Source organism: Myotis brandtii, unplaced genomic scaffold (assembly GCF_000412655.1).
Source record: "Myotis brandtii unplaced genomic scaffold, ASM41265v1 scaffold947, whole genome shotgun sequence".
NCBI classification, from domain to species: Eukaryota; Metazoa; Chordata; class Mammalia; order Chiroptera; family Vespertilionidae; genus Myotis; species Myotis brandtii.
The window spans coordinates 381,473-405,296 of record NW_005371908.1 but is presented as its reverse complement, the minus strand read 5'-3'; the positions used below and the strand labels follow the sequence as shown (position 1 = coordinate 405,296).

The window sequence follows — 23,824 nt, the reverse complement described above, 5'->3', positions numbered from 1 at the left end:
GAAGGGAGAGGGAGAGAAAGATAGAGACATCAATGATGAGAGAGAATCATCAATCAGCTGTCTTCTGCACACCACACACTGGGGATTGAGCCCGCAACCCGGGCATGTGCCCTGACCAGGAATTGAACCATGACCTCCTGGTTCATAGGCCGACACTCAACCACTGAGCCACGCCAGCTGGGCTGGTGTTCATTCTTGATTTTGGATTATAATTGTTGTGAGGAATGAATGGTTTGATACACATAAGTCCCTAAGATCAGTGTTTGGGTAGGGGTAGGGTACCTAGATTTATTATGATGGGAGAATGGATGGATAGATGATTGGATGGCTCAATGGACAGTGCACAACTGATTCAATGAATAAAGGAACAGTACGTGTGTGTGTGGGGGGGGGTGTGAATGAAGTCACGGACACTCATTAGACACCCTCAGATAGTTTATTAGAAGCTTAAAATGGAGTCTTATGGGATCTTTCTCTGTGTGCTCCCAGGAATAGATCAGATCTGGACATAGGACAAGGTGACATCACCCTCAATCTCCAGAATGTCCACCCTCTGGAAGGCTGAAAGGCGATGGGAGAAGTCGAAGAGGTGCTGGCCATTGCCATAAACCTTGAAACGATCGATGCCACAACGAATGGACAGCTGCAGGGAGAGGGGCAGGTATGAGGCTATGGCCAGGACAGAGGCATTGGAGGGAAGTGGGAAAGAAAGCCAGACTCACATCAAAGTACTGGCCACGACCAAACGGGTTGTAGGAGATCTTCTTCTCCTCGGATCCCCACGAGCCGTTCAGATAGCTGTTCCGAACCACGGTGTCCTCGGCCAGGCGGGGGTTAATGTGGAGAGCCAGGTCCCCGGAGGATCCCACCTTGAAGTTGATGGCAAAGCTGGGGACAGAGAGGGAGATGAGAGTCAGGAGGTGGCCAGCACCTGGCCCCTCAAGGGACAGAGGGCTCAAAACTGGACTCCAGGGTCAGAGGGAGAAGGGAAGCTGAGGACTCCCACCTCCGCCTCAGTTCCGTACCTCTTGCCTGTGGGAGGCACGTAGCCCTTGACTATGATGGTTTTTCGGGCTGTAAGCCCCCCTTGCAGTTTCCCCGTAAATGGCACAGTCTGTGAAAAGAGAACACAGGGTCCCATCATCTCTCAGGTCACCAGAAGCCAGATGCAAGGACAAATTTTCAGAGAGAGGCTCCTACTAATCCTGGGAAATATCCCCAATTCCTGTCCCCTGCCCCACTCTGACCACCAACTCCTTTTCCCCACTTCCTGTCCCCAACACCCTTTGCCCTCTCAGGGCTCCCCGTGGATCAGGGCCCCTAACCCCCCTCAATTCCTGCTTCTCCACAAATTGCCCACCATAGAGTCCTAAACTGCAGGGCTCCTTACCGGGTTGAAGATTGGGGGTCCCTCCATGGTCTGTGAAGTGAGAAAGAAGAGATATTATTCTATAATATTTGACAAATATTGACGGCACACATACAACATGTAAGCATATCGCCAGGTACTGGATTGGTACTCCTGGGGATCCAAACTCTATGACCCTCCCAGTTCTCACCCTCCCCCACTACATGGCCACACAGCCCTCCCACTTACAGGCAGGTTACTCAGCGGAGGCTTGCATCCAGAACCCTACATGGATAGAAAAGGTAGGAACGGTGAAAAGACCAGGGTCCCCTGCCCCAGGACCTCCTCAGCCACCAAACCCCCATGTCAAGGGAAAATGTGTATCTACCAGCAGGTACTTACTGGATATGCTGGAATAACCATGGGGGTCTGTGGGCACAGAGGGAGAAGGAGGTGATGAGAGGGACTCTGAACGAAGGCCTGGAGAGTGTAAAGGATGCCTGCCCACCACCACCACCCAAGGGAACTCTGGAGTCAAAGGGTGGCACTCAAATGGCTCATTAATGGAGAAGGACTTGCTGTTTAGGGATCACCAGTACACAGTGAATATCACTCCACCACTTTGGAAAAACCTGGTAAATTCTATTCTTGTACCCCCTCCTACCCTGGCTTCCTGCTGTCCCCCCAAATCCAGAAGCTGCATAATGAAGTGTACATACCTCCAGGCCCATACAGTACCCATGCTCACCTCATCCCCAGCCACCATGCCCCTCACTCCACATGCTCACCGCTGGGGCAACCGGGCCTCCCTGGAACCAGCCAAGTCCTGTCTGTCTCAGGCTCTCAGTCTGTGTGTGTCTCCTGTCTGTTTCTCTGTTTCTGTTGCTGTCTCTTGTCCACACCTCCTCTCAGGTGGTTCCTTCTGCCCGAAACACCTTTCCCTTCCCTAGTTGACTTTTATTAACTCTCTATTTCCTCTTCTTTCTAATGATCTCCTCTCTGCCTGCCTTCCATTTTAAGCCAGCTTTTCTGAAGGCCCTTTTCTGAAGGCCTTATTTAGTTTTCTTTCCAAAATGCATTGATGAAGCATGATGGTAAAATGAAGTCCTAGGCCCGTGACCACCGTACAGATAAACACATTGCCGACGTTTCTTCACCAGGGAGCAGAGGAGCAGTCAGCACAGACCCCGCGGCTCTGCCACTTGCTGGTCCATGACCCGGGGCAAGTCACTTAAGCTCTCAGTGCCTCAGCTCCCACATCTGTAAAACGGAGCTGATGATCACCAGAGCACTTTCCCGTGGAGGTGCTGGCTGGGGGCGTGGAGCCCTCCGCTGAAGGGCACCTCGGGAGGCTGGATTCCGGCTTCCCGACCGGTTCGAGTGCGGGTGTTCTGGTGGCCATTTGTTCACTGTGGACCCAGGAGTGGGGTTTCTAAGTCGTTGGTAAGTGCCTGGTCAGCCTTCACAGATGCTGCCCAGTCATTTTCCAAGGCATGGGAGTGTCGCCAGTCCACGGCCCCACCAACGGTGGGTATTGGTGCCTTTCTCAGTGTGGCTCCTCTGGTGGGTGCAGTGGTGGCTCATATTGATTTTCACGGAGTTTCTGGGTGACTAATGATGTTAGGCAAAGTCTCATGAACTTGTTTGCTATTCCTGTGGGTTTTGTTCCTCCTTATCTTCCCTTCCTGACTCAATGTACACACTTCCTCCTTCTCTAGGAAGCCCTTCATTAAGATGCCCAAAGCTCCTGTGCGTCCCCCATCCCGGCCCTGACCATTGTGGCCAACACCAACTGGTGACATGTAGACTGTCTTGGTCCTCTGAGTCCATGGCATCACCCAGCAAAGGGTGCCAGCAAATAAAGGAATGTGGGAATGAATTAATTAAAGAAGGAAGCAGCCCAGGCCGAGTAGCTCAGTTGGTTAGTGTCTTTCTGATATGCCAAGGTTGTGGGTTTGATCCCTGGTCAAGGCATATACAAAAATCAACCAATGAATGCATAAATAAGTGGAACAACAAGTCTCTCTCTCTCTCTCTCTCTCTCTCTCTCTCTCTCTCCTTTCTAAAATCAATAAATTTAAAATTAAAATAAAACAAAGAAGGAAGCAAATAAGAGAGGGGGACCCTACACACCTGGCTTGGGGCTGGCTGGCCTCCGATGAAATTGATTGATTGAAGCTCCAGGTCCCCATCCACTTGCAGGTGAGTGACCATCTGTAGAGGGAGCCGGTGCCCAAACTCATAGAATGGATTTCCATTTATCACCACCTGGAGGGCAGGGTAAGGTCAGAGTCAACATCCATGCCCTGGGAAAGGTAGAGACAGGAAGCAGGGAACAGGGGTCTTTTTAACTTGGGGTCAAAAGTCTTAGAGTGAGCTGGGATAGCTTCAGAGTCAGGAACCTAGGAGTCCACAGGTCAGAGGTCAAGCTAGGGTCAAAAGTCAGCTCACAGATTAATGGATAGGAGAGAACATAGAATTTAGTCTGAGGATAGAGAGACTCGAGTCTAAGGCCCGGTTTAAGCACCAAATGAGTTGGGTTGGAGGTCTAGCTCTGACATGTCTTAGGTGTGTGACCTCAGATAAATCAATTCACCTCTCTGAGACTTTGTTTCCTCATCTGTAACATGGGGCTCACTCTGGGATTGTTGGGAAGGTTAAAAGCCAGCAAAGTATGCCAGAGGCACTGTGCAAGCCCCGTGTGGAGCCTTGCCTTGTGATCATAACTCAGCACGCGGTTCTAGTCAGAGTGCTGAGCAACGACCATGAGGCCGAGAGCCAGCTCCCCAGGACTGAGTGCTTCCTACATGCTAAGACTTTCCATAGTGATAGCAACACGGTGATTCTCTCAACAGCTCCGTGAGGCAGGACAAGGGATTGTCCCTGTTGTTCAAGAAACCAGAGGCTCCAGTGCACAGAGTGACCAGCTCAAGGTCACACATTGGGGAGTGGCAAAGCCCAGTCTCAATCCTTGTCTGTCCAACCTCAAACCGTGGTGCTAACCTCCAAAAATGATGTTAGAAATCTGGTGCCCATATAAGGGCAGATAAAGCCCAGGTGGGTGCCCAGCCCTGCAGTTCCCCTCCAGGGGACTGTCCACATTGGTCACATGGGATGCCTGTGCACAGGGCATCTGCTCAATGCCATCTGTGGGGAGTCGGAGGCAGGGATGGAGGGAACTCAGAGCGTGTCCGCCTGGAGTCCTACACAATCACATAGCACAGCCACACATACTTAAAAAACAAAGACAGGGAAATAGATCCAGGCTGAGAAAAGACAGGATAAAGGCCACCTGTGTGGGCGAGGGCACTGGGGGGGCCTGAAGGGGCTTTGGGGGCTACAGGCATTTTGTTTTTAGACCAAGCGCTGGCTACATGGGTGCACTCTCTTTGGGAAAAGTCCTCTGAGCTGTGTACACAAGGCGTGCACCTTTTTGTACCTGGGTCACACTTCACTAACAAATAAAAAATACCTGCACAATAGCAACTAGTCTCAATGTGTGAGTCTCATTTGGACCTTGATTCAAACAAACTGTAGAAAACAGCGAACAAGGCGTTTAAGGATATGTGGTGACACCGAGCAAGGACGGTCAGTTTTTTAGGTGTGATCATGACGGCATGACTGTGTTTGTAAAAACTGAAATACTTATGAATGAAATTGTATGATATCTGGGGTTTGTTTTGAAGTAAATTGGAGGGGAAGTGAGAGGTAAGGATGAAAGCAGAGGGCACCGTGACTGGAGCTGGCCAAGGAGACCACGTCACTGTACTCGGTGCTTCCTGTGTGTGTGTTTAGAGTCTCCACAGAAATAGCAAAAATACACATTTCACAAGAACACAAAGGAACAGATGATATACATTAAACATATTAGAAGCCTCTCCCCGGGAGGAATGGGGAGGAGAAAAAGAGATAAAAGAGACATTTTTTAATAGGCAGGAAAGAAGGAAAAGGGAAAAGCTCGGTAGGAAGGGAGGAGGGAAGGGGGAGAGAAAAAAGAAGAGAGGAGGAAAGAAAGGAGGGAAAGAGGGAGGGGGAGGGGAAATGGGAGGGGATAGAAGGGAGTGGAGGGAGGAGGAGGGAAGAGGAGGGAAAGAGCAGACATGAACACATGGCTCGTCTATGGCTTTGGATCTTGCTAGAACTTCATTACTTTTGGTGTCATGGAATCACCTTCTCTGTTTTAGGTTTGCTTAGAAGATCAATAAGTAAAATGAAGGCCTGAGAAGTCCCTCAACATTCAAGTTCATGTCTCCTGTTTCAAACATGCATTCTGAATTTTACAAGTATATTAGCTTTATTTATTTGGGGGGGCGGGGGAGGGGGAGAGAGGAGGGAAGGCCGGGCCCTGAAATTCCCACCTTGTAGTGCTCTGGCAGGACCATGAACACCAGCTCGAAGGGGGTGCCCTTGCGGAAGGGCATGCTCCTTTTCTTCTCCTCACTGCCCCACTGGCCGCCCTGCTGCGAATTGAAGACCACCTTGTCCCAGCCATCAAAACGGGGATTGAGGGGCGGGGGAGGGGGAGAGAGGAGGGAAGGCCGGGCCCTGAAATTCCCACCTTGTAGTGCTCTGGCAGGACCATGAACACCAGCTCGAAGGGGGTGCCCTTGCGGAAGGGCATGCTCCTTTTCTTCTCCTCACTGCCCCACTGGCCGCCCTGCTGCGAATTGAAGACCACCTTGTCCCAGCCATCAAAACGGGGATTGAAGTGGAAGGCGATGTCGGCCCCGGGGCCCTGTCCCGCCACGAAGTTCACGGAGAACCTGGGGGGGCATGACGAGTTGTTCCCCTGGCCCCACCTGCCAGCCCAGGGAACCCTCCTCTGGGAACCCTCTCTGCCCCACCTTGTTCCAGGTTCCCGATGGGGTGGCCTTGGCACTGCTGACCCAGGACAGAAGGGGTGGTTGTGCCCCTGAGTTCCAGGAAGCAGACTCCCACCTCCACCCTCTCCCCTCACTCGCTCCCTTTCCCTTTACTTTAAAAAAAAATTTATCTTTATTGTTGGAAGGATTACAGATGTCCCCCTTTTTTCTCCCATTGACCCCCTTCACCCTGTACCCACCTTTTTTCTCCGATTCCTTTCCTTACTAGCCTCCTCCTCTAACCCCTCAAATAGGCCTGCCCCTGGGATCCCTGCGTTCACCTACAGTCACCATGGGCACTGCCCTAGGAGCCCTGCATCTATCAATTCAGGCCTCTTGCTCCCTCCCTGGCCCTGTAGGCCGTTCCCCACATGCACCTAGAGGGACCGGTCAACACCCAAGTGAGAGCACCTCCCCTCACACCAGCATCCCCAAAGGTGTCCCATCCAGGCAGGCACACATGTGTCTCAGGGCCTGCACTGGCTGTTCTTTCTGCCTGGAAAGCCCTTCCCTCAAATATACCCCAGGCGCCTCCCTCACCTCCATCAGGTCTTTGCTGAGATGTTCCTTTCCCAGGAAGCCTTTCCTGGCCACCCTATTTAAAGGGACAGTGCCACACCCCTCTCCCCCACATCCACTCCTGATCGCCTTCCCTCATTTGACTCTATAGCATTTATAACCATCTGACATTTTATTATGTTTTTTTAAAATACATTTTTATTGATTTCAGAGAGGAAGGAAGAGGGAGAGAGAGAAACATCAACGATGAGAAAGAATTCACTGATCACTGGGGATTGAGCCCGCAACCCGGGCATGTGCCCTTGACTGGAATTGAACCGGGGACCCTTCAGATTGCAGGCCAACGCTCTATCCACTGAGCCAAACCAGCTAGGGCTATTATGTGTTTATTTTATTATTTATTTATTTTTGTTTAAAATATCTTTTTATTGATTTCAGAAAGGAAGGGAGAAGGAAGAGGGAGATAGAAACATCAATAACGAGAATCATTGTTCAGCTGCCTCTTGCACGCCCCCTATGGGGAATTGAGCCCACAACTCCAGCATGTGCCCTTGACCAGAATCGAACCCAGGACCCTTCAGTCCATAGGCCAACGCCCTATCCACGGGACTAAGCCAAACCAGCTAGGGCCAGGCCTGTGATTTTCGTTCATGCTGTCACACCCACCAATTCCAATTCAGCAGCCCAACTCCGGACCACCTCTTATGGTGAGCCTCCCAGCCGCCTCCCAGCCCCTAGGGCTCTCCACCTGATCTGATCTCCAAACCCTGGACTCCCAGATCAGGGCTGATCTTTAGTCATCAGGCGTGGTGGCCTAGAGTCCCTCCCCAACCAGGGTAGAGGAAGGTCAGAAGACCAGAAGCCCCGTTTATAGCCCCCCTCCCAGCCTAGCCTGGCCTGGGGAGGGTCTTACCTTTTCATATGCTCGCTAGCCACTCCTTGGATGTAAATGGACATTCCCACGCTGAGGCCTCCAGGGATGGGCTTGTTGTAGGGCAGCGTCTGTAGAAGGGGCTGGGTGAGGGGCCTGGAAGCCCATCTGCCTATTGAAGCCTTTCCCCCTCCGTGAGAAGCCCCCCCCCTTATTCCCTTAAGCAAGGGCAGGGGGGAACTAAGGGGTGAGGGTTCAGCATGAAGATGAAGAGGGCTGAGAGTTTGGTGTGGACATAAATAGCCTGAGTGACAGGTGGGTCCCCCAGAGTCAGTATTAAGTAAATTAAACCCAGGGGCAAGGTGGGTGCCTCTGAAGTCAGGGTGAGAGTAAATTGGTGTATGGGGGTCAGGGTGGAGCTAAGCCAGGCCAGGTGAAGGCCTGGGCCCGTATCTCACCGGGTTGTAGGTGGGCTGGTAGCCGGGTGCAGGGACAAAGGCCATCTTGAGAGTCTGGGCTGGTGGCTCGTCCTGTGAGAAGAGCTGCAGGAGTGGGAAATGGTGACAGATGCTGGGTGGTAGCTGGCTTTTATACCCAAGGAAAAGGGAGTGACAGGCAGGGCAGGGTTCATGGGGCCCCTCTTCTGAGCATCCCAGGCTCACATCTTCTTCTAACGTACCCTCTGGTCTCCCTTCTCTCACCAGCCTCAGTGGTAACCTGTCAGAGCCCAGATCATTGGGCCAGGCCTGGGGGGACTCAGGTCAGGGACCCCTCCTCTAGAACATTCTGCAAAGAGAAAGTGCTAGTGAACTTTGGCCCTGCCAGTGCCTTATCAGAGCCCATAAAACTCTACCTGGACCTTTGTTAGCAGAGGGAGGGTACGGTCAGGGAGGTTGGGCAGGGCAGGGCTGCAGGAGTGGCCCGGGACAGGTGGGCAATGGGAGCAAGTGAAAGCAGGGAGGAACTGGGTGCTCTTGACGCTCCAGGAACTGTGAAAGGACCTACATTGATTGTGTGCCTACTACATGCCTTCTCCATGACTTTCTCTTGTATACTCAGTGGTTTAAGTCACAGACTTCTGCAGCCAGAGGTTCGGGGCACAAATCCTGCCTCAGCCACTTCCTGGCTGTGTAATCTTGGGTCAGTGCCATAACCTCAATTTGCTCATTTGCTCGTCTGTAAAATGGGGATATTAATAGTATCAATTTCATAGGTCCTTGAAAGTAATCGCTAAGTTAATAAATGCTCAGAACAAGACTTGGTATATAGAAGGCATTAAATTAATGTTTGGTCTCTTGTACTCATTCCCAACATAAATCCAGGATGGTGGAATTATATGTATATGGATGAGAAAACTTAAAACTGAAAGAAATGAGGCAGTTGGCTAGATAACAATGGCACCCTCACCCTCACCAGACTTCAGCGCCAGATCCCATTAAGCAGTGAGAGGGGGTCAGGAGGGGTGAACACCGCCCTCGAGCTGCACCCCTGCTTGCTCCATCCGTGCCAGACTTTCTTTGGCCCTGCCCTGTCCACAGCCAGCTCTGCATGGTCATCACCTGCCTGGCTCCCATTCCCATTGGTCAAAGCTCTCTTCCCAACCTGCAGCACAACTGCCAACTGTGGTCCATGGATCACAGTGCATATTAGCTCCTTCCCACTTCTCCCATCTCCAATAAGGACACCAGGTTCTTGACTTTGCTTTATTGTTCGTGGGGTGAAGGTATGGCCCTGGACATGAAGAAATCAGTGTTATGGAGTTATAAACTGGGAGACTGGGTGAGAAGGCAGCAAGGTGACCACCTTTACTACTTCTCCCTCTCTGGGGATGAGGAAACACAGGCACAAAGTTGGTCAAAGCCAGACCCCAGGCCAGGGCCTAGGACGTGGGGGCTCTCAGAGCTTGGAGAAGGTGACACTCTTCGGTTCCTTCTTCTCCATCGCTGCCTGGACAGACTTAACAATGTCCTGGGTTTGCAGCATGCTCATGTTCCAGGAGGTCTAGATAAAGAAGGCAGAGAACAATGGAAGGATAGGGCAAGACTGGAGTTGGACCAGTGAAAAACGGGGGCATAGCAGCACACCAATCAGAGGAAAAGGCCTGCAGAGGTCGCTGAGTTCTGATTGGTTGCTCTGGGATTAGAGAAGGGTTGTGATTGGTCAGATGGAGAGCCTCACCATGTAATTGAGGCCCTCGGCCACCGAATGGTCGCGGGAGTAGAGCAGGTTGATTTTGGTGCCCTGAACCGCCACGGGGCTCTTGCTGGAAATCTCGGCCGCCAGGTTGAAGGCCGCGTCAAGCATGACCTCCTTGTCTGGGAATATTCGGCTGCAAATGAAGGCCATCTGGAATCGGGGGTCTGAGAAGGCTTCTCTACCTTCCCTCCCATATTAGAAGTGGCCAATCACAGTTGAAAGCAAAAGACACCCCCCCTCCTCCCATGAAATGGCCCAATCAGGGCACGATCTTCCAGAATAAAGAACTGACCACTCAGAGAGAGGAAGCCCCGTGGAATCCATGAATAAGAATCCACAGGGACCCAGAGAGCCCCAGCCAAGCCTGGCTGGCCCTGAGCTCTTCACCAGCACCGGCGCACCCTACCTGACCAGCCCACTGCTCAGGGCCTCGTCAGCCATCATCTTGCGGGCGGTGAAGGCCAGCTCATTGACCAGGCTGCAGGAGGGCAGGGTTATCAGGGGCCAGCGGTCATCCCAGGTCCAGAGATGCCCTTCGGTCCCTTCCCCCAGGTTTCCCTACCCACCTCTGATTCCCGATGACTCTGGGCAGACGCTGCAGCGTTCCCACATCAGCAGCCAAACCCACATCCACCTCCTGCGGGTAGCAATCCCGTCAGTTCTTGGTCTCACTTACAGTAGAGGTCTCACTCCACCCCTCACTCAAATGCCCCTCCCCTCAAAACTCCATTCCATTTCTTTCCCAAAGGAGATTCCTTCGGCCAGAAGAGAGGTCACCTTCCAATTCCTCGGCCATCTCAATTCTCCCGGGTCTGCCATGTCCCTCTCCAGAGTGAAGTGCTTCTTAACCGTGCTTAGTTCACCCCCTTACTGCATCCATGGGCTCCATCCTGCCTCCCACCCTCTCAGGCACTGACTCCATAATGCAGCATCCCCAGCCTGCCCCGTCCCCATACTTTACTCACTCCTGACCTCACCTGGACTGCGTGTCCTACCGTTTAATTCCTCCATGACCAAGCCTTACTTCTTAAGGGTCATTTCTGATGAACTCTTCCATGAAGCCGTCTGGGCTCATTCCAGGCCCTCCCTCCTCCTTCCCACCTCCTTAGCCTGCACTGCACTGCTCTGCCCTGACTCTGCCACTCACTGCCCAGCATTAAGCAGGACTCAAAGAAGCAGAAGCTCGGGAGGATGACTCACCTTCACCTGAAAGAAAGCATCCTGGGCACAGTACCGGATGTCACAGGCGGTGATGAGGTCCACACCTGGGAGGTAGAAGCCCTGGACACTAAACAACCATAAGGACCAACCCTCCGCCCAGGCCCAGGGGTTGCAATTTGGTACAAAATCCAACTAGCAACAGATCTGAGCTGGAGGCCATTGGCTGAGGCAGAACGGCAGCAGCCAATAGGCACCCAGCCAGAATGAGTTCCGGGATGGGGGTTGTAGACTCACCTCCGCCAATGCAGCCCCCGTGGATGGCTGCAATCACAGGTTTCGGGCACTGGAAGAAAACAAGAGGGGCGGGGTCAGGGCTGGCCCAGGAGAGATGGACAGAAGGCGTGCCTTCCCAGCCCCCCAGTCACCTTCTCGATGACGCTGAAGGTCTCTTGGTACCTGGCGATGAGGCTACGTAGGTACCAGCTTATGCGAGCCACATCATCTCCTTGAGGCTGAAGGAGGTCTGAAGCCATGTCCACCAGGTCGATACCTAGTGGGGAGGTGTGAGGAGGCTCATGTAGCCTCCCACTGCCCAGCTAGAGGTGAGAACCTAGGCTCAGGCTATTTGAACCCTCAAACCACTGCAGTCGAGAAAGCAGCTCACACAGGGCTTAGCAAGGAATGGTGAAATAAAAGCTAACCTTTACTACTCACTTTTTCCTCACAACAACCCTATGAGGTGGGTCCTATTACTATCTCCATTTTATGGGATAAACTGAGGCACGGGGAATTTAAGTCAGTTGCCCAAGGTCACACTGGCTTGTGAGTAGTGGAACTGCGATTTGGAACCCAGAACTAGGGGTCATGCTTTTCACCATTACGCCAGACAGCCTGGCAGTCAGGTTTTGATTTGAGCAATCGAGTCAATGCTGCTAGTGTTTCCTGAGATGCTGCAATTCTGGGGGCTCCAACTGCAAGACAATCCCAAACCTGACCTTTGCTCCACTTGTCAGTGTCCATGACCCCTACACTCTGGCTACCATCCTGCCCCCACAGTCTGCTCCCCACACAGCCAGAGGGAACATGCAGACACTTCAAGGCCCTCTCTTCTTCCTTCCCAACCCACTTACTTAGAATAAAATGCAAGGTCTTTGCCAATACCTTACCAGCTCAGCGCAAAAATCATTCCCAACCTATTCCTTTGGGCACACATGTCTCCAACAGTTCCAGTAACACAACACATTCCCTCTCAGGGCCTTTGGGCCTCCTGTTCCCTCTGCCTAAAACAGCCCTTCCCAAGGACTGATCCCAAGACAGATTCCATCTCTGTCCAGGACACAGCTCAAAAGTCACCTCCTCAGAAAGGCCGGCCCTGGCTAAATAGCAGCCCGTCACCTTCCATCTCCTTCCTCTGCCTATCTCCTGCACTGCTATCACATAATGTGCTTATCTCACTTAGTGCCCATCCCCCATCTAGGATGAGAGCGCCAGGAGCTGGGGAATTTTTGTCTTTGTCCACCTCTCTATCCCAGTGGCTAAACAAAGTCTAGTACACAGTAGGAGCTCAGTAAGTGAACAATACAGACAATTCCTGTCCTCATGGAGCTGCCCTTCTACAGGAAAGACAAACACGAAAATACATTTTGTCAGATGATGATAAATGCTAAAACTAAAGAAGGACAATGGAATGGAAAGTGTGAGTGAGTGTGCAGTGAGGATTACTGCAGTGTTATATTGGGTGTCAGGGACCCTCTCACTGAAAAAGTGACATTTGAGTAAAGATGTGGAGAAGAGGCCCTGGCTGGTTTTGCTCAGTGGATAGAGCGTCAGCCTGCGGACTGAAGGGTCCCGGGTTTGATTCCGGTCAAGGGCACATGCCTGGGTTGCGGGCTTGATCCCCAGTAGGGGGTGTGCAGGAGGCAGCCAATCGATGATTCTCTCTCATCATTGATGTTTCTATCTCTCTCTATCTCCCCCTTCCCCTCTGAAATCAATAAAAATCTATTAAAAAATAAAAGATGTGGAGAAGAGACAGGGAGCTACAGGGACATCCGGGATAAGAGTTCCAAATGTCAGGAGCAGCCAGTGGTAGGAATGCCCCTGGTCTGTGTGAGGACCATGGAGGAGGCCAGGGTAGCTCAGTGGAATGAGCAAGAAGGAAAGTGGGAAGACTCAAGTTCAGAGAGGTCACCGGGCCAGCAATGTGGGGCCTCCTGAGCCAAGGGGAGGACTTTGGCTTTTACTCTGAGATAGAGCTAAGGGAGAGTTACAAACAGAATCATCCTTCACTTTTTTCCTCCTCAGCTTAATCATGCTCATCCTGCTGCCTGTCCTCTAACAATGTGGGTAACAAACGAAAAATCATTTCCACATACATCCACACCCCACTCTCAGACTTTGTTTCCTCCACAGCTTGTTTAAATGAGACGGGAGGAGTGTTGGCTGAGGGTAGAGATGAATTTATGCAAGTTACATATGCTTAAGATGGGACCCTTTGGCCCCAGCTGGTTTGGCTCAATGCATAGAGTGTTGGCCTGTGGACTGAAGAGTTCCAGGTTTGATTCCCGTCAAGGGCACATGCCTGGATTGTGGGCTCGATCCCCAATAGGGCATGCTGGAGGCACCAAATCAATGATTCTCTCTCATCATTGATGTTTCTATCTCTCCCTCTCTCTTCCTCTCTGAAATAAAAAATATATATATATTTAAATAAATAAATAGATGGGACCCCTGGTGTCCTTGTCCAGGTCACTTCATCCTCTGGGCCTTGGGTTTCTTCTCTGTACAACGAGGGTAAAGCCCTCCTGAGAGCTGATGAGGCTGCAAGACTTCAAGGAGACAAAGCCCAAAGGCGCTTTAAGCAGTGCCTGGCATTTAGGGCATCACACGTTGCTATTACAGACCCATTTCAGTGAGGCCAGAACCACCTGGATCAGTCTGAGCGCTTCTTCCACTCCATGTCTGAGAAGTCCGAGTGACTCACAGGAGCCACGCTTACTCCCAGACACGCCCAGCTTGGCCCCTTGTGATCCCTGCCTCCACTGGTTTTTCTGGTTTACCTGTACTCCCTGGACCTCAGACACTGGCTTTTACAACCCCGTGAAGTAAGGGCCCCTGACCAGAATACAAGGTGTTCCCCTCCACAGTAAGAACCACTCCCTGCAGTGAAGTCCACCGTCACATTCTCCAGTGAATCTGGAAATGTTCCAGGTATCATTCATAATCACAAATAACAGCTACATCACAAAAGCTTTACATGTATTGATGTTTTATGCATCTGCACTCATTGAATCCTCACAGAAACCTGAGCTGGGTGCTATCATCTCCCTTCTCTTCAGATGAGGAAACTGCAACACAGAGAGGTGAAGGGATGTGTGCAGGAGGCACTGGTGGGAGGTGGCTGGCTGCTGGGACCAGAGCCCTTGCTTTGAACCAGCACGCCAGGTACCTGGGTTACAGTCACCTACTGGCTTATCAGTTACTTAGGGGACTCGGAGCCAGGCAGTTCCAGGTCAGAAATCCTAGCTCTGCCACTTACCACCAGTGAGAACTGGGCATTTCTTCCTTTCTCTGGGCTGGAGTTTCAGCATATATACTAGTAAAATGGGGATGAGAACTGAACCTGTCTCCTAGGGTTCTGGGGAGAATTAACATGTGTGAAATGGGTTGACACCTCACACCTCACAAATGCTACATTAAGTATGGGCTATTTCTTTTCTTTTCTTTTTGTTAATCCTCGCTTGAGGATATTTTTTCCATTGCTTTTGAGAAAGAGTGGAAAGGAGGGAGGAAGGCAGGGAGGGGGGAGAGGGAGGAAGAGAGAGAGAGAAACATTGATGTGAGAGATACTGATTGGTTGCCTCCTACATGTCCCTGGGGCACTCTGACTTAGGTATGTGCCCATGACAGGGAATCAAACCTGTGACGTTTTGATGCACTTGCCGCCACTTTAACCACTGAGCAACATTGGCCAGGGATTCACAGTCTTCTAAAAGATGCTTGCATATTATTCCAACATGGTGGAGAGTAAAGGTGGGCTGGTCCCTCTTCATTGAGGAGAAACCTGGATAACTAGGTGCTGTGAGTGCTGAGGAGTGAGATGACTTTCTGAATACAAGCTTCATTCTGATTAAGAACTTTTTTTTAAATCCTCACTCAAGGATATGCTTTTTTATTTTTATTTATTTATTTTAAAATATATTTTTATTGATTTTAGAGAGAGAGGAAGGGAAAGGGGGAGAGAGAGAAACATCGACTGGTTGCCTCCAACACATGCCCCACTAGGAATCAAACCTGCAACCTTTTGGTGTATAGGATGATGCTCCAAGCAACTGAGCCACGCAGCCAGGGACTGATCAAGAACTTAGAAATGTCTCCACCTCTGATAATGACAATATTCTTGTTTTATGTTCGGAAAAATTTGCTCTGGAGTTGGAAGGCATTATGGGATGTGCATCTGAAATGACTACGGCTTGGTATCCAGGGGCCTGAGGAGTGGGGCTAGGCAGAAGGGCACAGCACTGCTGCTTAGGGCAACCCCAGCTCAGCAGTGCCGCCTCCAATTCCATGGCCCACTTCAGTGTCTCCCTGCGGCCATGCTGCTGATGGGCCAGGGACCAGGAGCAGAGGGGTTGTAACTGCAGCCCAACCTCTGCTCCTCAGCGGAGCCCACAAGCAAAGTCAGAAATCTTTATGTGATGCCTCACTTCATCTCACAGATGACAACTATGTGCTCTGGTTGGACAAGATACAAACAGCTACTGGACAGCACAGGGAAGATTCTAAAGAGAGTTGTCACTTAAAAAAAAGTTCTGGCTCTGAGGGAATTACCAGTTTTTTGTTTTGTTTTGTTTTTTTAAATATATTTTATTGATTTTTTACAGAGAGGAAGGGAGAGGGATAGAGAGTTAGAAACATCCATGAGAGAGAAACATCGATCAGCTGCCTCCTGCACACCCTCTACTAGAGATGTGCCCGCAACCAAGATACATGCCCTTGACCGGAATCGAACCTGGGACTCTTCAGTCCACAGGCCAACACTCTAGCCACTGAGCCAAACTGGTTAGGGCGAGTTAACAGTTTTTAAAGCGTTTAGCCCAAGGCCAAGCTGAAGTTGTGCTTGTAGAACCAGAAGACAGAGTCAGGGTGATCCCAGCTGCGGAAAGTAAGGGAGTAAATTCCACAAAGGAAAGGAGACAGCCAGAGAGGGGAGCTCCAAATTCTGTGTATAAACTTTGATCAAATTTATTGCTGATCTATGAACCATGCAAGCAGCCCAAAAGATTTAAAAGCTGATTCCAACTAAGCTGATAAAACAGGAATCTCAACACTCTTTGGAGTTTTATAGTAGGATCCAAAGTTTCCACAACATCTTCCAATTTCCCAATATCCAGGATACAATCCAAAGTTACTCCAAATACAAAGAAAAATAAATATGAGACCTATTTTTTTCAAAAGAAAAGATAAAAAACAGAGATTGACCTAAAGGTGACCCAGATGTTAGAATAAGGAGACAAAGATTTCAAAGCAGCCATTACAACTATGCTCAATGGCACAAAGAAAGATATACTCATGATAAATAAAAAGACATGAAAGTTCAGCAGAGAAATGGAAAATATATAAAAAACCAAATGGAAATTTGAAAACTCTACACTACATTATCAGAAATTGTAAAACTCACTGGATGGGCTTAGCATAATAGAGATGACAAAGGAATCAGTGGATCTGGTCAATGGGAATTACCATCTGAGGAACAGACCTGAGGGACAATCAAAAGATCCAAGAGACATGGAACTGGAAATCAGTTCATGTGTGTTGGGTAATTACATGAAAGCACGTTATTATTATAACACACTTTACTAACAACAACAACAAAAGATTCTCAGAGGTTAAGGACCTTACGTCATGTTCTGTCATGTTCAGTTGGACTAATTTCTAAATTTGAATATTTTATTTTATTTTTTTAATGTGTTTTTATTGATTTCAGAGAGGGAAAGAGAGAAAAAGAGAGAGAGAGAAACATCAGTGATGAAAGAGAATCACCAATCGGCTGCCTCCTACATGCCCCCATACTGGGAATTGAGCCCACAACCCAGGCATGTGCCTAACCTAGAATTGAACCATGACCTCCTGGTTCATGGGTCAATGCTCAACCACTGAGCAACACCAGCTGGGCTGAATTTGAATGTTTTAAATTAAAATGATAAAAGGGGAAGTTAGAAGCTGCTGAAAACCCTAATTAACAAGCATTGCTCATATTGAAACATATTTTTCTCCCTACCTCACCCAAGGATATTTTCCCACTGATTTTTAGAGAGAGTGGACAGGGGTGGGGGTGGAGAGGGAGAGAGAGAGTATGCCAAGAATAGTAATTGACCATTTAAGTTCTTTTAAATCTGCTTTGCTGGAATTTCATAGGGAATCTCCAGATTGACCTTTAGCCCCTTAGGGCTAAGAAGCCAAGCCATATAGTTGTCACCAGCATTTTCTTGCAATACCTATTGATTTGGGTGAATTCCTCAGGTTCTCAAGGTTCTTTCCTTTTTGTCTCCCAGGAAAGCAACCTTTGTTCCTTATCTGGAAAAACTGATGTGAACCACGGAAGTAGGGTACCAGGCCATTTTTTCAAGGGGCTTTTATCAGTTTCCAAAGTCAATAATAACTCTTTAAAACTTTCTGGTGACATCTGAGTCTGTGCATGTCTATGTAAAAAATGACATTCCAGCCCTGACCGGTTTGGCTCAGTGGATAGAGCGTCGGTCTGCGGAACGAAGGGTCCCGGGTTCAATTCCAGTCAAGGACACATGCCCAGGTTGTGGGCTCAATCCCCAGTAGGGGGTGTGCAGGATGCAGCTGATCAATGATTCTCTCTCATCATTGATGTTTCTATCTCTCTCTCCCTCTCCCTTCCTCTCTGAAATAAATAAATAAATAAATAAATAAATAAATAAATAAATAAATAAATAAATAAATAAATAAATAAATAAATATATATACATATATATATTTTAAAAAATGACATTCCAGTCAAAGTTTTGGTAATAAACCAATTTCCAATTGTGTCTTGTTATAAAAAGAACATATTGTTCTAGCCAGTTTTGCTCAGTGGATAGAGCGTTGGCTCACGGACTGAAGGCTCACAGGATTCATTCCAGTCAATGGCACATACTTTGGTTGTAGGCTCAATCCCTGGCCCCTGTTTGGGGCATGTGCAGGAAGCAACCAAGTGATGTGCCTCTCTCACATCAATGTCTTTCTCTCTCTTCTCTCCTCTCCCTCTCCCTCTCTCTCTCCCCTCCCCTCCCTCTCAACTCTTTAAAAAAAAAAAAATCAATGGAGCCCGGCTGTGTGGATCAATGGTTGAGTGTCAACCCAGCAACCAAGAGGTTGCTGGTTCTATTCCTAGTCAGGGCACATGTCCAGGTTGTGGGCTCGATCCCCAGTGGGGGCCATGCAGGAAGCAGCCAATCAATTACTTACTCTCTCATCAATATTTCTATCTCCATATCCTTCTCCCTCCCCCTCTCTCTAAAAAGCAATAAAAATATGTATTTTAAAAATCAATGGCCTAGCCAGTGGTCAGCAAACTGCGGCTCGCGAGCCACATGCGGCTCTTTGGCCCCTTGAGTGTGGCTCTTCAACAAAATACCACACGCGGGCGCGCACGTACAGTGCAATTGAAACTTCGTGGCCCATGTGCAGAAGTCGGTATTTTGTGGAAGAGCCACACTCAAGGGGCCAAAGAGCCGCATGTGGCTCGCGAGCCGCAGTTTGCCGACCACTAGCCTAGCCAGTTTGGCTCAGTGGATAGAGCATTGGACTGCAGACCAAAGGGTTGCAGATTCAATTCCAATCAAGGGCACATACCTTGGTTGCAAGCTTCCCCCGCCAGGCCCTGGTTGGGGTGCATGCAGGAGGCAACCAATCAATGTGTTTCTCTCACATCAATATTTCTCTCTGCCTTTCCCTCTATCTTCCACTCTCTCTAAAGATCAATGGAAAAATATTTTTGAGTAAGGATTAAAAAAAAAAATCAATGGAAAAAATATCCTGGGGTGAGGATAAACAAAATCATTTTTTAATCTAATTGTTCACCTTTGGACTGGATCCTGAATTTTTCTTTTTCTTTTTTAAAAATATGTTTTTTATTGATTTCAGAGAGGAAGGGAGAGGCAGAGAGAGACAGAAACATCAATGATGAGAGAATCACTAATCAGCTGCTCCTGCACACTCCCACACTGGAGACCGAGCCCACAACCTGGGCATGTGCCCTGACCAGGAATTGAACCGTGACCTCTTGGCTCATAGTTTGATGCTCAACCACTGAGCAATGCCAGCCGGGCCTGAATTTTTCTTTCTTTCTTTTTTTTTTTTAAGTAAGCTGGTTTAAAAGATCAGTGGGATGACATCACTTCTCTGCTCCAAACCTTCCAAAGGTTTCTCACCTACCTCTATGGAATTTATTGAATTTGCACCCCCTCACAAACACACATATCCCATTTCCTATTCCTCTTCCCTCTGGACCACTATTATGCAGCTACACTAGCTGCAAGACCCTAGAAGAAGCTGTGCACACTCCTGCCTCCGGGATTTTGTACTTGCTGTTCCCTTCACCAGTTCCACTCCCCTCCCCCCGCCACCCCCCGGCCCGCATCTGTACCAGGGCTTTTTCACTCCATCTGGGACTAGTCTTGGCTCAGATGACAGTTCTCAGCCAGCCTCTCCTTGTTTACAAGCACAACCCTCACCCCCACACTCTTTCCCCGTCACTGTTTTATTGTTCCCCACAGCATCCATCACCTCTAGCAGGGGCAATGCTGGAGCCAGGCACTCCCTCCCGTGCCCCTGTCCAGGGCATCAACAGGCTGCGCCGCGGGGCATCTGCTCCCTGTGGTAGTACAGTGCACCAGCGAGCAGGGCCGGTACTTGTCTGCCCAGAGGCTCGTGGCAGGTGGAGTTCCTGGGTCAGATGCTCCTTGAATTTTTCTAATGAAAGTGTTTGGCTGCAGCCCTCTGATATTGAGGGAACCAAGATGGCGGCACAGGTAAATGCCAGTAATCACTGCCTTCCACAACCACATCAAAATTACAACTAAAATACAAACAACCATCATTCTGAACCACCTGATATCTGGATGAATGAAGTCCTACAACTAGAGAAGTAACAAAGAATGCACATCAAGACTGGTAGGAGGGGCAGAGGCATGAAATGGGCTGGTCCAACACCCACATGTGGCATGTTTTTAATTGGAAGAGATATCTCCAAGACTTCCCGTGAGAAGAAGGTGGTCCCAGCCCCACACCAGCCCCCCAGCCCAGGGTTCCAGAGCTAAGGGGAGAAGCCCCTGTAACTTTGGGCTGTAAAAACTGCAGAGATTGTGCCTGAGTAACACAGAGGCTGCTGGAGTCCCAGGTGTTCCTCTCAAAAGGCCCGCACATGAAGTTTACATGACTCACTTCTTCTGAGCTCCAGTGCTGGGCGGAGGCTTTGGGGAATCCAGGGACATATTGGGAGGATGTTCTGGCATCAGGGCAGGAAATCAGGGGTGGCTTTCTCTCAGACAGGTGTGCTCACAGGGGTAGTTGTTCCTGTGCTGGGACCTCCCCCACCGCAAAGCTAACTGGCAGCCATATCTGAGTTTCTATCAGTGTGGCCCACACTGTTCACTCTGCCCTGGTGATTCCCTGAGATCTGGCCCCACCCAAGCTGTTTACAGAGGCTTTTCCATATAAAAATGGCCTGTCCTGGCTCAGGCTTTAGACTGGCATCATCATGCCCAAAACCTATCAATAAAAGGTCCAAGACCTGACATTAGCACCAGCCTACCTTGCTTCAAAGCTGGGCCTCTCCTAGGTACTTCCAAGCCCAACACAAGTAGCAGCCATCTGCAGATCCCTCTGTAGCTTCTGCTGGGTGGTCCCAGGCAGTGGCTGACTTTGCACCTCCTGAGAGGCCCAGAGCCAGTGCACCTGGTGTACAGCTTCAGACCACACCAGATTACAACTATATACATCCACAAGTGACACACTCAAAGGCTAGACTCACTGAGCACCAAAGCCCCACTGAAGCAAGTTCTGCTCCACAGGGATGTCTCTTGCACAGCAGCTCTCCCACTGTAGTTGCAACTGATCCTCGCAGTCACTTAGCCTGGAGGTCAATTCCTCCCAGAGACTCCAATAGCAATCAAGGCTCAACTACAACAAGACTATGCACACAGCCCACACAGGGACACACCTATAGTGCCCAGCTCAGGTGACTGGGGAGGCTGAGCCACTGGGCCCTACAGGACACCTACTGCCAAGGCTACTTACCAATTCCAGGAGACATAGAAGCTCTACCTAGTACATAGCAACAAACACAGGGAAGCAGCCAAAATGTGGAGATAAAGAAACATCATGAATGAAAAAACAGAAGAAATCACCAGAAATAAAACTAAATGAAATGGAAGCAAGCCAACTACTAGATACAGAGTTCAAAACAATGGTTATAGTCCTAGCCAGCTGCCCTATATTCCTCAAGATTAGAAATGATCAAAAGAAAGGGGATGGGGGATCATAACCACATAGAAACTTTGTTTCAAAGTTTCTTCTGACCTTTTCTCCTTTCTTTCCTTTTGATTCAAACTGGCCTCATCTAGCACCCTAACTCACCTGCCTTCTTCTCCCTTGCAGGACCATTCCCTTAATCACTAAGCCCTCAGGGCAATGAGGTTCTGATCAGCACCAAATAATCCTATGAACAAAGCTTCAGATCTACTGACCACAGAGACAGTTTCTGTCAAACTAGAGATAACATCTAGACTTCAGTTGTGTTTCAGCTCTAGGCCCAGAAAAGCAGCCAACCCACACCATGGCTGACATCAAGGCCAGACACACTGATCAACTACCCCCTACCCTATCAGTAGAGACCCTGATCCTGACCACACCTTAACTCCCTGACTCATCATGATTAATGATTTTTCCCTTGTATGACCCATTCCCTGGAAGCCATCCAGGAGCCAGGTCTTTAACTATTAGCTAACCTGTCTCTGGGTGTTACTTTCTTTGCTACATAAAAACAAAACAAAACAAAACAAAACATTTATCTATACCTAGGGGTAAGGGAGGCAGGTGGGGGTGGAGCGCATCTCATACCTGCAGTGAACATTTTTCCTGCACCAGAGATCACCACAGCCCGACAGTCAGCATCTTGTGCTATCTTGTTGAAGCACTCCACCATCTCGCTGTGGAGGGGCAAGGAGTGAGGAAGGGCTGTGTCTGGGGTGGGAAACCCCTACCTTCATGTCCAACTATCTCCCATACCCCACCCCTAGCTAATCCCTCAGCCTCTGCCTCCTCCTACAGGCAGGCCTCCAGGATCTGTAGGCCATACCTCCAGAAGGCCTTGTTCATGGCATTCCTTTTCTCTGGCCGATTTAGCTGTACATGCAGAATGTGTCTCTGGGCAGCTGTCACCCGAAGGGACTCATAGTTGTGGTGTGGGGCTTCACTGGGGGCTGCTCTGGAGGCCTCGTCTTGTGCAGAGGAGCTCATGGGGCGAAGGCTAAGGTTGAGACCCAGGTGGGTGGGGGCTGTCAGTCCTGAGGAGACAAAGGAAGAGCCTTTGATGACCCCATATTGGGGACACAGCACCTTCAAGAGCAGAGGGCACACATATCAGTGACACTAAACTGGGGAACACAGGACCCTTAGAGACCTCAGTGTAGGTACAGCTTAAGATTAGGGGTGCAGCCCTGGCTGGTTTGGCTCAGTGGATAGAGCCTTGGCCTGTGTACTGAAGGGTCCCAGGTTCGATTCCAGTCAAGGGCACATGGCCAGGTTGTGGGCTGCATCCCCAGTGTGGGACGTGCAGGAGGCAGCTGATCAGTGATTCTCTCTCATTATTGATGTTTCTATCTCTCTCTTCCTCTCCCTTCCTCTCTGAAATCAATAAAAATATATTTAAAAAAAAAAGATCAGGGGTGCAATTATCAGCGACCTCAGTCTGAGAACCACTTCAGACCCTTGGTCGTGGAACTGACCCCAGATTAGGGACAGTGCGCCCTCAGCGACCCGACTGCAGGACACAGGCCCACAGAACTGGGGGATCCCTGAGTTAAAGGGACCGGACCCTGCTTGGCCCGGGACAGGCCTCCCCGTCATATGACTTCCAGGACAGCATGACAGCGATCGGACCCCAAAGGTCAAGAGGTGACTCACGCCACAGCGGCAGGTCTCGGAATCTGCGTGAAGCCGCCATCGCCGCCGCCATTGCTACTGATTAGCTGGAGTAACGCGATAGGAGGAAACCAAAGGGGCGGAAACAAAGGCAGCCATGTTGAGGGAGGGCATCAGGTGCAGCCCGAAGGCGGAGACGCCCCGCCTCCCGCCATCTTTACTAAGGGCAACAGGAAATAGCCTCTGTTCTTCAGAAGGGCCCCTTTGACCCAGTAAGAATCTGGCCTAATGGACATTCCTGCATAAAGTTCATCACAATGGTGTTAAAATTGGAGACAGCTGAAATGTCGAAGGACATAATGGCAGAATAACAGCAGCCCTTGCCCTAACCAGTTTGGCTCAGTGGATAGAGTGTCGGCCTGCGGACTCAAGGGTCCCAGATTCGATTCTGGTCAGGGGCATGTACCTTGGTTGCAGGCACATCCCCAGTGGGGGGTGTGCTGGAGGCAGCTGGTCGGAGGCAGCTGGTCGATGTTTCTCTCTCATCGATGTTTCTAGCTCTCTGTCCCTCTCCCTTCCTCTCTGTAGAAAATCAATAAAATATATTTTTTTAAAAAAACAAACAAACAGCAGCCCTGATCATTAACTAATGCCATGTTAACTAAAAAGAAAACTTATCTGGTAGAGTTTACCCATGTCCAAATCAGGCCA

General features: G+C 49.7%; 2 protein-coding genes across 5 annotated transcripts; both read right to left on the bottom strand.

Moving 5' to 3' along the window:
• Nucleotides 1–417: 417 nt before the first annotated feature.
• LGALS4 (lectin, galactoside-binding, soluble, 4) lies at nucleotides 418–9,189 on the bottom strand. Of its 4 annotated transcripts, XM_005885975.2 has the most exons (12): nucleotides 8,280–9,189; nucleotides 8,059–8,142; nucleotides 7,643–7,731; nucleotides 6,024–6,111; nucleotides 5,707–5,823; nucleotides 3,482–3,616; nucleotides 1,751–1,777; nucleotides 1,598–1,633; nucleotides 1,391–1,420; nucleotides 1,026–1,114; nucleotides 723–888; nucleotides 418–643 (listed from the first exon to the last, which is right to left on the bottom strand). In XM_005885975.2, exons 2-12 carry the CDS (start codon nucleotides 8,101–8,103, stop codon nucleotides 497–499), a joined length of 969 nt encoding a protein of 322 aa, XP_005886037.1. In that variant the 5' UTR covers nucleotides 8,104–8,142; nucleotides 8,280–9,189; the 3' UTR covers nucleotides 418–496. The 4 variants fall into 4 exon arrangements, with proteins under 4 accessions (XP_005886037.1, XP_014388628.1, XP_005886039.1 ...); XM_014533142.1 differs by having other exon boundaries at nucleotides 8,059–9,189; XM_005885977.2 differs by lacking the exon at nucleotides 5,707–5,823 and having other exon boundaries at nucleotides 5,907–6,111; nucleotides 8,059–9,189.
• Nucleotides 9,190–9,289: 100 nt separating this feature from the next.
• Nucleotides 9,290–23,272, bottom strand: ECH1 (enoyl CoA hydratase 1, peroxisomal). The gene is made up of 10 exons (XM_005885979.2): nucleotides 23,156–23,272; nucleotides 22,329–22,536; nucleotides 22,091–22,179; nucleotides 11,383–11,507; nucleotides 11,252–11,300; nucleotides 10,997–11,061; nucleotides 10,363–10,433; nucleotides 10,203–10,274; nucleotides 9,779–9,929; nucleotides 9,290–9,601 (listed from the first exon to the last, which is right to left on the bottom strand). Exons 1-10 carry the CDS (start codon nucleotides 23,205–23,207, stop codon nucleotides 9,497–9,499), a joined length of 987 nt encoding a protein of 328 aa, XP_005886041.1. The 5' UTR covers nucleotides 23,208–23,272; the 3' UTR covers nucleotides 9,290–9,496.
• Between the last annotated feature and the right edge of the window lie 552 nt (nucleotides 23,273–23,824).